The sequence below is a fragment of the Apostichopus japonicus genome, chromosome 16 (assembly GCF_037975245.1).
Source record: "Apostichopus japonicus isolate 1M-3 chromosome 16, ASM3797524v1, whole genome shotgun sequence".
Lineage (NCBI taxonomy): Eukaryota > Metazoa > Echinodermata > Holothuroidea > Aspidochirotida > Stichopodidae > Apostichopus > Apostichopus japonicus.
In genome coordinates, this window is record NC_092576.1 from 38,599,692 (window position 1) to 38,616,738 (window position 17,047).

The 17,047-nt window shown below is 34.4% G+C and overlaps 3 protein-coding genes across 7 annotated transcripts in view; all 3 read right to left on the minus strand.

Annotated features, from left to right (window-relative positions):
- Nucleotides 1–17,047, minus strand: part of LOC139982295 (uncharacterized) — a 148,765-nt gene that overhangs the window by 46,790 nt on the left and 84,928 nt on the right. Inside the window, exon 2 of one of the 4 annotated variants that reach the window (XM_071994986.1) lies at nucleotides 15,785–16,028. The exons of the other annotated variants lie outside the window; for them this stretch is intronic. Within the exon in view, the coding sequence (XP_071851087.1) occupies nucleotides 15,785–15,896 (112 nt within the window). The 5' untranslated portion in view covers nucleotides 15,897–16,028. The remainder of the gene's footprint in view (nucleotides 1–15,784; nucleotides 16,029–17,047) is intronic. 4 annotated transcript variants of the gene reach the window in all.
- On the minus strand, nucleotides 3,018–14,056 carry LOC139982321 (uncharacterized). Of its 2 annotated transcripts, none has more exons than XM_071995034.1 (8): nucleotides 13,901–14,056; nucleotides 9,589–9,640; nucleotides 9,234–9,434; nucleotides 8,117–8,193; nucleotides 7,223–7,278; nucleotides 6,676–6,795; nucleotides 4,884–5,092; nucleotides 3,018–3,171 (listed from the first exon to the last, which is right to left on the minus strand). In XM_071995034.1, the coding sequence occupies exons 3-8, from the start codon at nucleotides 9,314–9,316 to the stop codon at nucleotides 3,072–3,074; spliced, it is 645 nt and encodes a 214-aa protein (XP_071851135.1). In that variant the 5' UTR covers nucleotides 9,317–9,434; nucleotides 9,589–9,640; nucleotides 13,901–14,056; the 3' UTR covers nucleotides 3,018–3,071. The 2 variants fall into 2 exon arrangements, with proteins under 2 accessions (XP_071851135.1, XP_071851137.1); XM_071995036.1 differs by lacking the exon at nucleotides 3,018–3,171 and adding an exon at nucleotides 4,369–4,411.
- LOC139983774 (nucleotide-binding oligomerization domain-containing protein 2-like) lies at nucleotides 14,280–15,725 on the minus strand. Its single transcript, XM_071997551.1, has 2 exons — nucleotides 15,699–15,725; nucleotides 14,280–15,421 (listed from the first exon to the last, which is right to left on the minus strand). Exons 1-2 carry the CDS (start codon nucleotides 15,723–15,725, stop codon nucleotides 14,387–14,389), a joined length of 1,062 nt encoding a protein of 353 aa, XP_071853652.1. The 3' UTR covers nucleotides 14,280–14,386.

The following is a 17,047-nucleotide window of genomic DNA, read 5'->3' on the forward strand; positions in this document are numbered from 1 at the left end:
TTACATATAGCCACATTTGTATTCCAAAATAAGAAACCTCAAACAATTAAATTAAACTTACTTTTCCCTGGTCCTTTCCTCAATTAACTGTTCATGTTTGCACCAACTAAATTGCTGTGTCTTTAAGCTGTGTTAACCTATATTTTGATTAGTTGTACAGTTTGATTAGTTGTTATAGTCAACAATCCAAGAACATAAATGTTGTACCCAAATCAAGATTCTATTATTCACATACCATCACATCCATCATAGAGAGTATTTAAAACGTTTCTTCAAAAGAATGAATTTGAAACATAATTTAAGTGTTGACATGTCACACTGTTACAAAAGATTGACATTTCATACTCAAGATATTTAGCTTTAAGTATAACGTTACTTATTTGAACCACACTATGAAGGCTACATAAATGATCAGTCCAGTTTCTTTGAACAGGGCTATATTACGATGTTTAATCTATCGTTTTTGTATTTTAATTATTGGATATTAAATAAAATGTTTAATAAAATGGTTAAATAAGATATTTAGCGTTAAATATAGTGCTACTTATTTGAACCCAACTATTAAGGCTACATAAATGATCAGTTCAGTTTCTGAGTACAGGGCTTTATTGCAATGTTTAATCTATCGCTTTTGTTTTTTCATTATTGGATATTATAATAAAATGTGATTTTATGTTGACAACAGTTCCCAGGTAAAACAATATACCCGTACAAAAATTGTAATGAATTGCAAGAAAAACCCCAAATGGAAACTCCTCACATCGTTAACTTGCCTTTAAATAAATTACACATGCAACACAAGAGTGGCGGAGTGTATAGCCTAGTGGTTAACGCCGGCGTCTCCCAGTCATGAGATCCCCGGTTCGATTCCCCGCCGACAGCAATGTGTGTAGTCTGGCAAGGGTGTTGTTCAATAACAACTTCCCGACATGGACGTTAAATGGATGTGTGCCGAGAGATTGGCTTCGGTCAGCTTGCGAGTCTACAAGCCTCCATGGCTTCTTTCGCGAGTTCCTGCTTGCGGGAAGATCACATATACATACATACAAGAGTAATTATTTAGCTTATCCTGGCTGAAATTATACCACACTTAAAACATTAAGGAGGTTCTACTACCTATAGGGAAGTCAAATCAGGATAAAATGCACATCTTTCTGGAAACCTTCAGAGGATTTTTATTTTATTTTTTTTGTGTTTAACAATTTGTATCAGGTATAAATGTCTTCAATGGAACACGTGTTATAGATTTAATTTGATTAAAGTGATGGCTATTATATAAGGAAGGAAACATGAATTTCACATTACACATGTATATGAGTGTATCATACTGGCCGATTTACCAAAGGAAGTATAACATTTACTATTTGCATAATATTACCTCTTGATATTCTGCATCCGTCAACTCATCACCAACGGTTTCATCTGTATATAACAAATTGTAAAATGAAATGAATACCAATACAAGTATAAATACAGAGTAGATATGGAGGATCATCCGAATGGATACAGACCAGCTGAAAATCAAAATGAAATAAAACTCTTAGCAAACTGCTTTTCTAGTTGAGAGCCTGTGTGAGAGAATAAGTAATGAGAGATAATTACCGGGAAGTGTATAGAGCGCCCAAATGTCAGAATCCAACGAACAGACTGGATATTTAGTTTGAAGTGCCCTTCGCTGAATCCATAAGGAATCCAGAAAAGTAAAATATAATTAAAAACAAAACAGGATTAGGGTAGGTAATCAATAGCAATAAGCAAAATAAGAAAATGCAATATAGAACGGCAGTCAATGATATAATCTATGTCTGGATCAGGTCAAACTTCCATAGATTCAGGTACTGAGAAAGTAAGGGAGCAAGGAATATGTGTTATTGACAGAAATATATAACAGAACAAAATATTTGAACCGTCTGGTTGCATCCCAACACTGAAATAGGTTTATGGCAGAAGATTCGAGTTACCAATATTCGAGAATTAAGAAGACTCTGTTAAAATATATTCGCAAATATTCAGTATCTGTTATTTTATGTTGCTGTCTGGTGCAGGTAAACTAAAGTGCATGTGACCGAAACAAATATTAACATAAGAATTATGTATCAACAGAGAGTCGTGGATAATTGAACTGCATCCATCAAGTTCTAAAGCTGCATAGTAGAGACGAGTTTGTTGAAAACATTTTGTTCACTTTAATAGAAAGTCCATAGTTCTTCGGATACATTTAGCCTCTCATGATGCTGTTCACAATCACGGAAACTGAATGTGGAAAATCGCATTTTCTTTATATTGGTCCGACCTACTACTGCCAACTGTTAAAAAGTCATATAAAATACTATGATGCATTACGATGAGAATATGTCCTTCAAGCGTGAATTTTGCGTAAATTACATGATCCTTTATAGACATATATCGGTAAGTTAATCAAGCGCTATGCTGTGGAATATCTTGATGAAAACGTAAAAAGGACAAATTGTGTTTAGAATTATTTCAGATTTTATTCTGTATAATTTTGTTAGTTTTCTTTTCAGTCCTGTTAAATTTCGTCTAAAACGTCTTCAAAGGGAGCTTTGCATGTTTATTTCATTAAGCGTCAGAGCAAGCAGCTACGTTGATGTCAGATATGAGTGTGTTAAACATGTGCAGCCTGGGGGATCTGTACCTCTCTCACCAGTTCACTACCCTCAGTCCCTCCTTCAACCTCGTTAAGATTAACATATTCAAGCTCAACCCCTTTATATATACTATGCAGTGGCTGTTTGATTGTTCTATAACTGGTCTATGCTTTATTTACGTTTGTAATCATTTGATATCTCAATTATTCCCGCTGTGAAAGTAAATATAAGAGAAGATCAGTACATTACAGTAAACTTGACTGATTTTAATGTTACATTGTTCCAAGCCCTTTCTCAGCTATGTCACTCATTTGGTTAAATATCTTTCTTCATCTGCGTTAATAGAAGAAATGTACTTATTCTGGCAGGGACTAACATGATCTCAAACTGTATCTTAAAGTTCCTAGAATTTCAAGAGGAAAAGGTGAAGAAGGCAAGAGATAGTCATCAATTAAAAACTAATCAACCAATAATGATCGTTACTGTACTTGTAAGTTCCTTTGATATCATGTTGAACAAGTCATGCATCGGTGTATAAGGAAGTAGAATACAGTCAGAAAACCTGATGATTAAGGAAAAGAAAATTTGACTAACAAAGAGATAAAATCAGAGACTCGCAGGTGATAAGAAGTTCGATTCGAATGAACTTTAAATGAATCATTTAATAAGTAGTACCATTTTGTATTTCCATACCCGTCTGCATAATACTCCAGCTACACAGCGTCTGGATTCTCGTTCAATTTATTAAATACTCCCCGGTTATATACCACATCTAATAACAAGCTGGACAATGTTTGGGAAATAATTAAAAATGTACTCATAACTATGAATACGCCCTTTCACTTTCTGTTCGACACCTAACATAATTAGTTTGCATGTTATTTTATGTCATGAGATATTTGGTGGATGGGGAAATGGAGGCGGCCATCATCATCATCATCATCATCATCATCATCATCATCATCATCATCATCATCATCATCATCATCATCATCATCATCATCATCATCATCATCATCATCATCATCATCATCATCATCATCATCATCATCATCATCATCATCATCATCATCATCATCATCATCACCACCACCACCACCACCACAACCATCATCATCATCATCATCATCATCATCATCATCATCATCATCATCGTCATCATCGTCATCATCGTCATCATCATCACCATCATTATCATCATCACCATCACCACTATAACCATCTCCATCACCAACATTGTCGCGATGCTGGTCATTCATGAGACCACCATCAACATCACCACGTTGATCTTATCACATTACCATCTTCACCATCATAGTCACTACAATTACAATCACCATCACCATCACCATCATCATCACCATCATGTTAAGAAAGAAAATTGCACAGTATAACAAGTATAGGTCATCACATTTTAAATCCTGGCTGGCTTTATGTAAAATTTCGATACTTTTAGAAAGTCTTTTTGATGAAATCTTAAAATATTTTCTTTCCATTTCAGATTATGATCTATAAGTAAACCAAGACATTCGTCACAAAAACTCATTCTATATATTAACCTCATTTACAGTAATGTCCAGATCAGTATTAAAACGGATATTGTAAAATAGCATGCAACTGTTTTGCTAACATTGAGAGATAACGTTTTGACTTCGACTTTGGAGTTCTTTTCTTATAATTTCTCATAGTACCTTGATGTCATCACCGGAATACAAATTATAATCATTTGGATACATTACACGTGTCGTTTGTATACAGGATAATCAATCTGGGCCTAATAGACGCTTGATGCACATCGCAAACTGTATTAACAAAAAAAAAACCTGACTTTAAAACACTGATATGGACATATTGCTTTCTGTTCGACAAATAACTAGTTAGCCAGTCACGAACAATATCCCGATTTACGTAATGTTAATGTAAGCTAAGGCATTCTGTTACTTTACTTCAACAAATTTCCTTGTTCTGAATTTATTGTAAAAGTTTTCTTTCTCTGTCTCATTTTGTCTCTCTTTTACTCTCTCATTCATTATATTCCTTACCCGATGATTGTTCTTTCATTATTAGTTTATTTCTTTAATCAATTTCTTCTTCATATGTTTTGTTTTACTTTTTTAATTAGCTTAACCTGTTAAAATTCATGAAGTATTTATGAACTATTATATTAAATATATTAATAATTCCTCTATTGTTTTCATCATTAAAATTAATTAGTTTTTTATTAAGTACTACTAATATTAAGCACTACTAATATTATTTATTCATTTTACTTACAAGAGTTGGTTGAATCTTTGACAGTGTTGTATATAGTTTAATATTCCATTTAATTCATGTGCATTCATTTCTCTCCCTTCCTCTGTCTGTATGTGCATCCTCTCTATTAATGTTATGATTGGTAGAGAGAGACCAGAGGAGAGGACAATATTCCCATCTCCATCAATCTTACTGAAGGACCGGACTAGATGCACCCTGTATATGGGAATCTGAAGAAAGGAAAATAATAAATAGAATTAATTCCATCGTGTTATTTCACAGGATAAATACTTGAAAATTATAAAATTATAATTCATTTAGGAATATCAACTATATTGTTGTTTTAATCTAATATTAATCAAATGATATTTTGTTTATTTAATCAGATTTGTTGTATTGTTTGGTGATTACTTAATAATTAGTGGTTTGAACTTGTTGAATAAAAAAGGTAATTTTATGTGTAAAGTGTGTGTTATCTTCGATTCACCTTTTTTAAGCATTGTAAAATGTTAAAGGGTAAACAAGAGGGTTAGGTTTATTACAGAGATCAGTCATTGCCATTTCTGTTGAATGAATCAAAGGTGTCTAAGAGAGGTGAGGGATGGACGGAACAAGGGATGTCAGGGGTGTAGGGAGGGGTGTGTTATGGTAAGGAAGGGTGTGCTAAAGTTAAGTGATTTTTCGTCGGGTATTAGGAGAGCGAGGATATGGTTTACCCTGGTGAATGTTATATTTATACTTTCAAAGCGTGTCAAGGGGTGAGAAACGGATCGATGGGTGTCATACTGGGCAAGGATGGGTAAAGTAGGGGTAGTGAGTGGTGCTTTATGGTGGGGGAGCATGGAAACCGCTTTCATTTCTTAAATGTAATGTGTGTTTTTTACGGGAGAGGAGGAAAACTGCAGAAACGAAAATAATTATATAAATTAAATATAATACCGCTTTATCAGGGATTAAAGTTTAAGACGTATTTTGTGTTTAACTATTATATTATAATTTATTAATAATATATATGTATTTTTTATGTCTTTATCTTGAATGTGGTATTATAGAGATATTAATTACACAATCGGATCCTTGTTAGTATTTATTTTATTTAAGTGGTGTTTAACTGTTAATACTTCTTTAATCTCTGTTTATCATCGTTATCATAGACAGTAGTCGATTCAGGAGCTACCATATCATGACGAGGGTAAAATATGAGGGAGTGGTAGGTTAGTTATTTAAGTAGATTTATATCAGGGTTGTACTGTATGCAATGTTACTGTTGAATACATAGAAGTTGAGTGACAATTTAATGTACGGGGGAGGGGTTGGTGTATTCAATTTCGTGATGTTCTTATCTTGAAAGTCTAACTTTTTAAGTTTTATCATATCTAACGATTGAGGAAGACCACTTTGTGTTTAATCTAACCTTATCGTAGCCACGAATTCAGTTAAACTGTACCTCGTGACTTAATGAGTTGGAGTGGAATAATATGTAGTTTGAGGATTAGCCCAGGGTTATGGGAAAGTGAACAGTGTACCTTTCAGAGGAATGCGTTTTTCAATATTGACTCATTCCATTAAAGACAGTCAATTAAGGTAGAAACACGGATAGTTATAAATAGTTGTTATTATTTTAAAAATTTTTGAATGTTAATGTTAATGCTCGATTGTATTCATATTTTAATAACACATTTCAATAAAAGATCAAAGGTAAACAATGTTTAATTATGTTATCTTCCTCACAATAAGTTGATCGGGGAGATATTATGTAATGATACAATTCTGCATGTATCATAGTCACGTGACCAATTGACGGTGTACTTACAGTATGACTGGACGCTTTCAGTAGGAGCTCTACGGCTGACCTCTGTACTGACACACTGTCTTTGTCACTGATGACCACATCTTGTGAGCACAGCTCTGTGATAGTTTGAATGTCATCAGCCTATAACAAGATACATATTGTTGTATCAATTAAATATGATTAATGATAAGGTATATGATAAAACACGATGGTTTTATCGTGTAAGGGCGCACTGTACGGTACATACAGAACTTGTGTAAGGAACCAACTCCTGAAATCCGATATGTCAAAACACTACCATGCCTTATATAGCCATGATGACCAGTCGTTTTGTACGGGATGAATACATTAGTGCAAGTATATACGATTGATATTTAAACGTACGTAACTGGCCATGGGAGACAAAGGAGAAAATAACAATAAACAAAAGGTTATACATAAAAGTTTAAGAAAAAATAAACAGCAGGATACTCCTTATTTTTAACTCCCACCTTTCCATACCCCACCCCTCCCTTAAGAATAAACATTCAAACACACTCAATTCACACAAAACAAAAGTCTAACCAACCTTCTTCCATCGACCGGATTGGAGATCAAGATGACAGGCATTACTCGGCCACAAAACTGGGAAACAGAGTAAACATGAAATCAAGAAAGTATATTTATGAACAAACCAAAGCTATGTGTTTAAGACTCTGAATACATTAAAATTAAGTAACTTTTCTTTTAAAATAGATACATTTTATAAATAACCATTTTTAATGCAAGAATTTTTATTTATGTTATTCGCCGTATGATTCCCTGGACAGATATGAGTTAACGACATTGAATGGTTTCAAAATTTTTAAAGCAGTTAATATGTATCATTACTGTTACCATAAATTAGAACAATTAGTGACAAATATCAAAATGTAAGAAACGATCCCGGTGCATGCTGAATGGCAGTAAATATTTATTTATCATTTCAAACTTTCAAGGATTTCTCTTTTTACTTATGGTTTCCAGACTAGTCTATTACTGACGTAGATGGTTGAATCTCACTAATTATGATGTCAATTATATGATCCCACCAGCCCTGTATAATTGTTGCATTTACACAATATCATTACTATCACTAATGAAGTCATAGTATTCATCTCATAATTAATAACACTCATGTAACCCAAGTCTGTCATTTATCTACTTATAGTGTACTCTTGCCATGAATCAACCTCTGATATAAAGGAGTTTGTTTGAACAATTTAATATAAATACATCCATTTGTAATATTTCATTTACAATGTATAAAAGCCAAAGCACATGAGTGTACTTTAATATAATTTTGCTATAACCAGTGTTTGCAACATTACACAGTCTGTACTCTAACCATTATACCTTGTATTATAACACAATGTATTGTTAGCCATACCGTGTATTGTAACATACTGTATATTAGCCATATCTTGTACACACATAGCCATACCTTGTACATTCTTTCTTTTTAATTCTTCTGGGATTTTCTCTGGTCTGATATATGCAGGTAGTGCGCAGTTAGTAAACCTGTGATAATAAAATAAATATATCAACTGATGTAAACAACCAGCTCACCTTACTGTAGCCATGAAACATAATGATTAACAGAGATAACATCACAGACATTTAGCCTTTAAAGAAGATCCTGCTAGGATCGAAACGTCAGGCCAAGTTAAATTTAAACATAATAATATTGTATCAACAAAATGCAAATATTTGCAATTGCGATAACAAAGTTCTATTGAACTACGTTTATAGCATCCGTGTGTTTTCGAAAAGTTCATATGTGCAATCAAATTTACATAAAGAAAGTGCAGTAAAGTAACTTAAGTGTTTTTATTTAAATTAATTCTTCATCTAATTTAATTTCTCTTGAAATAATAGTGAAGTATTTGAAATAATTTGAAATATTCAATATATTTTTTTAAATGTATTTAGCGGTTAGGTCAACATTGTCAAATAGACATGTTAGGTGCAGCACCTACCGTAGTTGAAAACAGCTATAAGAAAAATGCTTACAAGAAAAGAGGCAAAGAGAAAAAACATAATTTGTGTCCTAACGCCAAGACAATATCAATGTACAATATATATATATATATATATATATATATATATATATATATATATATATATATATATATATATATATATATATATATATATACAAACATAATTCTTAAATGAATGTAACATTGTACATGATATACAGGTCAACATAGGCTACGAATATTGGGAAAAAAATCAAATATTTCCGTATTTGCCCCAACCTACAATTATAACGATAGAAGATGACAATGATCGCTGATAATTTTCTTGCAGCTCTTACATATGCCTCTTAAGTTATATGACGTAACATTTTGTTTCAATCAAATGACCTTACAAATCCAACCCACTTCAACTATCATATCCTTCAAGATATGATGGCATCTTTCATATTATTTGTTGTCTAGTACCTTTTGTCTGTTCCTTTGATGACACAATTAAATTATTGCATACTTTCTTAAATCGGTTGTAAATTTACCCCAATTTCCTCTCCTCATATTTATTTGATATTTTAAGTTACTTACCAAAGTTTCCTAAATTTCTTAGACGGCAGTACATAGTTCAATAATCCTACAATGTCTTCCTCAGTAAGTTTTTTTGCCTGCATTCACCAATAACTTCTCCAGTGATGAGAGGCTTGGTAGAGCAATACCAGACCGGAGCAATATGTTATTGTTGTCAATTTTACTGAAGGACCACCGCAGCCTTAGGTCAGATATTGGTATCTGAAGAAAAGTTATATAAATAAAATACAAAAAAAAAAACTGTAGTTTAGATGCATAACCTCATTGCCAGTAAATATTAATGAACATACTAAAAAATGAAAAGAAAACACAAAAACGAAATAAAATGAAATAAAAAATCATGTCTTCAACTTACTACAGGATGCGTAGATACCGCTAGTACGTAGGAAAGTTGAGTTTGATTTAAACTATTAAAAAACAAATGTATAAGTTACCTTTATAAAATTATACTCGATTATGAATGTATACGACTTAGCGATTGCAGATCTCGATTTAAGTCATTTAGTCTAAGCTAGTGTCTACCCTCAACCTCCTCCCCATCCTAACACTATTTCCGCCCTACCAGACTAAATCGACAAACAACGAAGATGCGGGCTAAGTGATAAATTTGTCTTCATAGCTTATACAATTGATTGTTAAACTCAACTTTTGTCATCTAGGCCATGATCCATCCACCCGTCAACCGCCCGCACTCTCCCCATCCCTCCACATAAACCCTTCCGAAAATATGTAAATATATACATATATATGTACACTCATCAATGACCACGTTATAATAAAAACAATCTGTTGAACCTAACAAAAAAAATGATTTTAATTCTCTCTATATCTGGATCTACGAACCCACCCTCATTTTTACCAGTCTTGCATAATAACATGGTAGAAGATATGTTGATATTACATGATAGTTGCAAAATAAAAGTTTCTGTGATTTATCTTTACACCCATGGATCATCACATTAGCATAAGCGTTATCAGGCCTCAACCTACACACAGTAATCGCAAGAACGAACTTTTCGTCCCGACACATGCAGAGTAAATCCAACCGACGCACGCCCGTATGAACCGCTTACAAGCTACCGCCACGGAAACTCTAGTCAGATGCTAGTTTATGTTATAATATTTTATTTATGTAACTGTAAAACAAATTCCATTCATATTTTATTCTCTCAAAAATGTTTGCTGTAGGCTCATGAAGGCGACATTATCCTATTCCATGTACCACTACCACTCATAATGTTACCACACGACCAAATCCATTATCACTACTAGTACTACTTGTAGCTTATCACGGCTAACTCAGCTCTCGGAATATCTGATTGGAATATTGCCAACTGATATGTTACTTGGTCTCTATAACTACGAATTAGAGTATATTAATTAATATACTAAAACAGTTATATTCTTTAACAAAGGTGCAAGTTAATTACACAATTACTGAGACGAAAGAAGCAACCTTGCATATATTTTTTAGTGCAGGCAAATGGATTACCGATGGATTTAGTTGGACGGGTTAAAATGTTATTCAGTCATAAATTACTTCAAAGCGACACAGCATGATGAATGCATTTGACAATAAACATGAACCGTACATTATGCTGTAATATGCTCTAGTGAAAAAAAGTTACACATTTTAACAAATCTAAAGTATTGTATTACATTTTATTTATTCTTGTACTACATAACATGCATCGGTATTATGCATAAGGGAAATTAATAGTACTTACTAAAGTTGGGTTTTGATTAGATTTTACCTGATATCTTAGACCTGAGGTACATAAGAAAGTTCGTCAAGAATTCAACGAGAAAATTATAAATCCAAAATTGGACAACAACAACAACAAAGAGAATAGGATTTCGCACCAAATTTCCTCTGAAGAAGTATCCATTGATGGTTATACCCTTTACCGACATGATATAAATCGTAGAGGTGGTGGTGTGGAGAATTATGTGTCTACACAACTACGCAGCGTTCATAAAAACTGATCTTGGGACAATTGGCATTGAAAGTATATGGACTGAACATTTTATTGGCTTTATTTATCGTCCACCTTCTGATAAATGCGAGTATATGCCGCTTTTGGAAAGTCATTTAAGCAATGTTGTTGAATCAGCTAGGGATGGTGACATGACTATTACAGGAGACCTTAATAAAGATCTCTTTGTTCGAAAGTGGCAAAAGAAATCACTCAAATATGCCAACAGTTTGAATTGTATAATATGATAGAAACTCCTACTCGGATCACTGAAAAACAGTTCTACCTGCATTGATCTGATCTTGGTTTCGAACCAGAAGAAATTATATTCCTCGGGAAATGTATCGGTTGGGTTTAGTTACCATAATCTTGTGTACATGTCTTGTCAAGCTTGTCGGATTAAATGCAATCCATAGCGTCTAAAAACTAGAACATATCGTAAATGTATTGATAGTAGCTTTCAGGCATACCTTATCAATGCCAACTTGAAAAGTATATAACAAACTACTAATACTGAAACTGCATGAGGGCACTTTAAATGTATTTTTTACTCATTTTACAGATAAACATGCCCCGCACGCTGAAATTTGTATCAAGGGTATATTGCAGCCTTGGTTTAATGATGAAATCCTATCTATAAGTAGGGACCGTGACCATTATAAACGTGTTGCTCAAAAGAACTGGAAAGTCTAGTGACTGGGACTTTTTCGTCATCTCAAAAAAAACTAATAATCTAACTAAACAAGCCAAAAAGTCATACTATACTGATACTATTGATTAAATAAGGGTAATAGCAAGCAGATGTGGAAGATCATTGAATCTATTCTTCCAACAAAAGATAAAGATACTGTCAATAAGTTTTTGCTCAATGGAAAAGAAGTTTAAACTCCTAATGGAATGGCTAACGCTTTCAATGTTTTTTTTACAGACATTGGAAATTCAATTGCCCAGAAGTTTGTCAATGATGGTGGCGGGAAGTTAAGTAAGTTGACGAGTTTTTAAAGTTTATTGAAAATAGTGAGGATTTTGTCAACAAACAACTCGCAAATATTCAAATTGGTAACTATAATGGTATTGATGGTATAAGTGCTAGACTATAAAAACAGGAAGTTATCCAATTTCCAATCAATTACCTCTATTCTTAATCTTACTATTCGTAGTGCATCCATTCCTGCTGAGTGGAAAGAGGCAGTTGTTTCCCCTATTTTTAAAAATGGGCTGACAGATTGTGGTTACTATAGGCCCATCTCAGTTTTGCCTGTTATTACTAAAATTCTTGAGAAAGCGATTCATGCCAAGTTTATGGTCATCTTCAAAACAATGGGCTTATAAGTTCGTCACAATCTGGATTCAGACAACAACATTCTATAATTTATGCTATTATTGGCGTTACTGACTACATTCTTGATAATAGGGACAAGGGTCAGATCACTATTGCTGTGATCTTGGACCTAAAAGAGGCCTTTTGATTCAGTCAACCATGAGATTATTCTGCATAAATTATCTTATTATGGGATACGGTATAATGAGCTAGCCTGGTTCTCTAATTATTTGTCAAATAGAGAAGAAACTACAAGTATTGATGAGGTTAAATCTGATGCAAGACCTGTTACAATCGGTGTACCTCAAGGCATCCATATTAGGTCCACTTTTCTTCATCACTTGTATTATGACCTTCCTACTGCAATTTTGAGTTGTAGGGTTTGTCTTTACGCCGATGATACTGCCATCATGTTTAGTTCAAAAAACGAATTAGATATTGAAAGGGTCATATATTTGAACCTGGAAGCTGTTTCTGATTAGATGAACACTAATAAGCTGACACTTAATGTTTCTAAAACCAAGGTTATGACGTTTGGCTCCTCTCAAATTATAAAGATGTTTAATCTTCTCAATGTAAAGCTTGATAATCTTGATATTCTTGAAAATATGTATGTATTCAAATACCTTGGAATGTGGTTTGACCCGTTTCTTAAATGGCAAAAATGTATTGACAAAATTACTGCAAATCACAGAAACGGGTTACTCTAAAAAGACTTGGTTGGTCTGTTGACCAGCAGACACGTAATACTCTGTGCAACGATCTAATTGTACCCATATTGATTACTGTTCTGCCGTTTGGATAACGGCGACGAATACATTGGTTGACCGGCTGCAGATTTTTCAAAATTGTGCAACTAGATTAGTCCTGGGGTGTGGGCTTCGGGATGTGCATGTCACAGATATTTTCGATGAATTGAAATGGCTACATGTCCATAAACGTGCATTTTATTTCAGAAATATTATAATGTATAGATGTGTCCACGTAAACTTCAGATTTCCGTACTGATATACTATTCTTACAGAACTAGATCTAGCTGCTCTTATCATGTTTTACTTGCTCCAGTTAGATCTGGGAATGGAAAAAGGTCCTTTCAATTTTCTGGAGGCAGGTCGTGGAACAGTCTTCCCCCAAATTTGAAATGCTTGCCAAATGTTAATGTCTGATGTTTGTTTGTCTATCTTTTTCCTTTTTGTGCTTTTGGATATTTATCGTTTATCTACTGCATTATATTGTATATGTATTTTGTATTGAGGGCTCTTCTGGAAAGCAGTACTTCTGCACTGAGCAGGACTACTCTCATTAAAGATGACAACAATAAAAAATGATAAAAGGAAGTAACGAATGTGGATCCTCGATACTACTTTTACGTCATGACTTTATGCTATCTGTAGCAGCTGTACTGTAGACCTCTGTAGTAACTTGCTGTCATCTTTCCTGATATAAACCTCCTCGGCTCAGAGCTCTGTCACAGTCTTCCTGATCTCCTCAATGTCTCCATTTTGTTCCAAGATGCAGAGGATTGCAAACTTATTACAATCCCTTTTCTTCTTAAAATACTTAACGATGTTACGAGCAGCTGTACGGCTTAGTCCACATGCGAATCGAAAGACATACTGGAGGTCTAATGGATCCATCTTAGTCATAGTTTGTTCCAATTCAGCTGAATTCTTCACACTAGCAGCGATATCCGCGACCTTAAATGATGCAAACCAGTCACAGAATAGTTTATGGTAGAAACTTACTTCAATCTTGGTACTTACGTTACCAGGAGATTCTCCATCGGGAATATGAACGACCTTTTCCTCTACTAAAATACCAACACGGATATAGTGATCATAAAACGTTAGACCAACTCATTTACAGAACACATCTTTTTCCCACACAATCTGTTGATTCTCTCTATTGAGTCCTTCAAATGCTATGTTATCAAGTTCACCATGGATAGCTTCAAACTCTACTTCATAGGTTATAACGTTACGTTCCGCTGCCTTGTTTCTGGTGTGACTGTGAAAACATTTCATCATGTAGATGAAAAACTCCGTAACAGAGTTAAATTTCTGAAAGTCTTTTCTTTCATCAGTCATGTGAGCGAACGTAACAAAGAATAGAGGAACTTGGCAGAGATCGTCAAGAATTGGGTTTCCTTTCAAACCTTGTTTAATTTTATCAAAAGCCTTTTCATTGTTGTCTCCGGTGATAGCTTTGCGAATGTACTGATCACGCGCAGTTTCATCAAAACCTTTCAACTTTACTCGTTTGGTTTCTGATTTGGCAAAGTCTTTTGGTAGATACCTGGTCGTCAAGGTTACTTCAAAATTTCGAAACTTCTCATATCTGACGATCTGATCTACGTCACTTCCTGTGGTTTGATCTCTTTCAGGGTACTCGTCATAGCCATCCAGGAGAACTTTAACTCTATGGCAGCCTTCCAGAATAGCTCTAATGTCAGATTGTTTCACACGGGGCTCGTTTGGTAATAGAAACATTTTGATCGCCCTGTAAATGGACTTCACGTTACCCAGCTGTCTCAGTCGCAGAAGAATTAACACATCTGCATCAGAGAAAGGGGATTCCTTCACACCGTTGCACCAGTCATAGGCTAACTGAAGGGTAAGGGTTGATTTACCGTACCCTGGTTCACCCTCTATAATTCGACGTACTGATTTAATACGCGGATCAGTGAAAATATGATTATATGACGCCAAACGTTCCCATGATCCTTCGGTGGAGAAGGGGGTTCGTCTCTCGATGAAACCCTCAATGCTGCCCTCAACGAATACTTTTTCTACACAGTAGAGTCTATCTTTGATATAAGGGATCGGTTGAACTCCGTCATATCGTTCCTTGTACGTAGACTTCAGTTCTGTGAGAAAGATTTCTTTTTTTTTCTGAATAGAATGAAATAAAAAGTAAACAATGGAATCATTAGTAAGGTATGGTAATAACTACCATCAATGCAACAAGACTTCACATGAAAGTGTGATTTGCATTGCAGTTGAAAGACCATAACCCACTCCCCCCCCCCCCCCCTCCTTCCTCTTTGCCAAGTATGAAATTATATACAATTATTATGGAAATTTAAGAAATGACAAAAATTGAAAGACTTCAATAAAATATTAAGGAATTAAGGCCATTGTTGCATACAAGTTTGTGCTATTGATTTACAATACAATGACCTAGCCGTATAGTCATTTGTTTTTAATGTTTCTTTTGAAGTATGATTGCATCAGAGCAAGCGCAACTATACGGACCTTCCAAAGTCAGTGCTTGTTGGGTTGATGGCTCAGCTCTTACAGGAGTGGACTGGCTTGATCTGGTAGGCTGGCGGGAAATATTTCCTGCCTGTCTTCTGATCCGATCCATACTTCCTTTGTTTGAGTCACCTCGGAGTTATTTAAAGATTCTCGCTCGCATGGTGTGCTTGTTCGTATGTTAATATAACAGGGGCGTTAACACGCCGCATAGCCTTCGCACACCATGTGCACTGTGACTCGCCTGTTAACGATGACAAATACATATGACCATCATTGAAGGAAATAATCATACATTCCTGAACCTAGAAAAGGGTGTGTTATGTACCACATACAGCAACCGACTGATACAAAAATTTGGTTAATAAATTACTACCACAACTTTGCAACCTTTTATCCTGCGATTCACCTCTTCCTATGTCCACAGCATCCATCAATATCGCCACTTGACGAATGAGTAAAAAGGGTTCAACAAGTAAACACGTGTGAAAACCACTAGATCACATGTAGTTGTAGAAAATACAAACGTTGCCCTCTTATGACTCCTCAATTCGTCATGAAGGGTGTTTGCAATGAGATTGCAATCTGTTTGAATCATGTGCTATATATTGAATGGGTGAAGCCAATTGAATTTATTGTCCACAATCGGAAATTCGGCATACACAGGTCGTAAACGACCAAAAAAAAAAAGAGAAAAGCAATAGTATAAATTTCAATAAACTGCGATACACATACATTAATACAAACACATATACATCATATATAGAGCATATGGTTTCAGTGTAGATATGATATGAAATATATGAAAGAACAAATTCTGCCTCTAAATGTATTCCCACATTGACAAATCGTTTCTGCATTAGAAGGTGATATTAAACGTAATTAGTGTGAGACCGAACTATCCAATTAAATATACATGCTGGCATAAGACTGGCCTTTCCTGCCTCTAAATGTATTCCCACATTGACAAATCGTTTCTGCATTAGAAGGTGATATTAAACGTAATTAGTGTGAGACCGAACTATCCAATTAAATATACATGCTGGCATAAGACTGGCCTGATATTGACGCGATTTACGTGTAATCATTTACTTTTTATATATTATGTAATGACTCTACAAATTTCAATAACGTCAACTGACGTATAACCTTTATTGATATCATCCTTACGGTAATAAGACATCATTATCATAAATTTTGAACAGGAACTAGAGATCTAAAAAACACAGATAATAATGTTAATTTAAACACCTGTATGATGGT

Bases quoted from the DNA above. Each gene is read 5' to 3' on its own strand.
- LOC139982321 (XM_071995034.1), bottom strand. From the start codon at position 9,316: ATGCAGGCAAAAAAACTTACTGAGGAAGACATTGTAGGATTATTGAAC. The intron at 7,279-8,116 runs GTATGGCTATGT...TCTGTTTCCCAG, and splicing joins AAAAAGAAAGAATGTACAAG to TTTTGTGGCCGAGTAATGCC. The intron at 3,172-4,883 runs GTAAGTAAAATG...CTTAATCATCAG, and splicing joins CAAAGATTCAACCAACTCTT to GTTTTCTGACTGTATTCTAC.
- LOC139983774 (XM_071997551.1), bottom strand. From the start codon at position 15,725: ATGACTATACGGCTAGGTCATTGTATT. The intron at 15,422-15,698 runs GTAAATCAATAG...CATTCTATTCAG, and splicing joins TACGGCTAGGTCATTGTATT to AAAAAAAAAGAAATCTTTCT.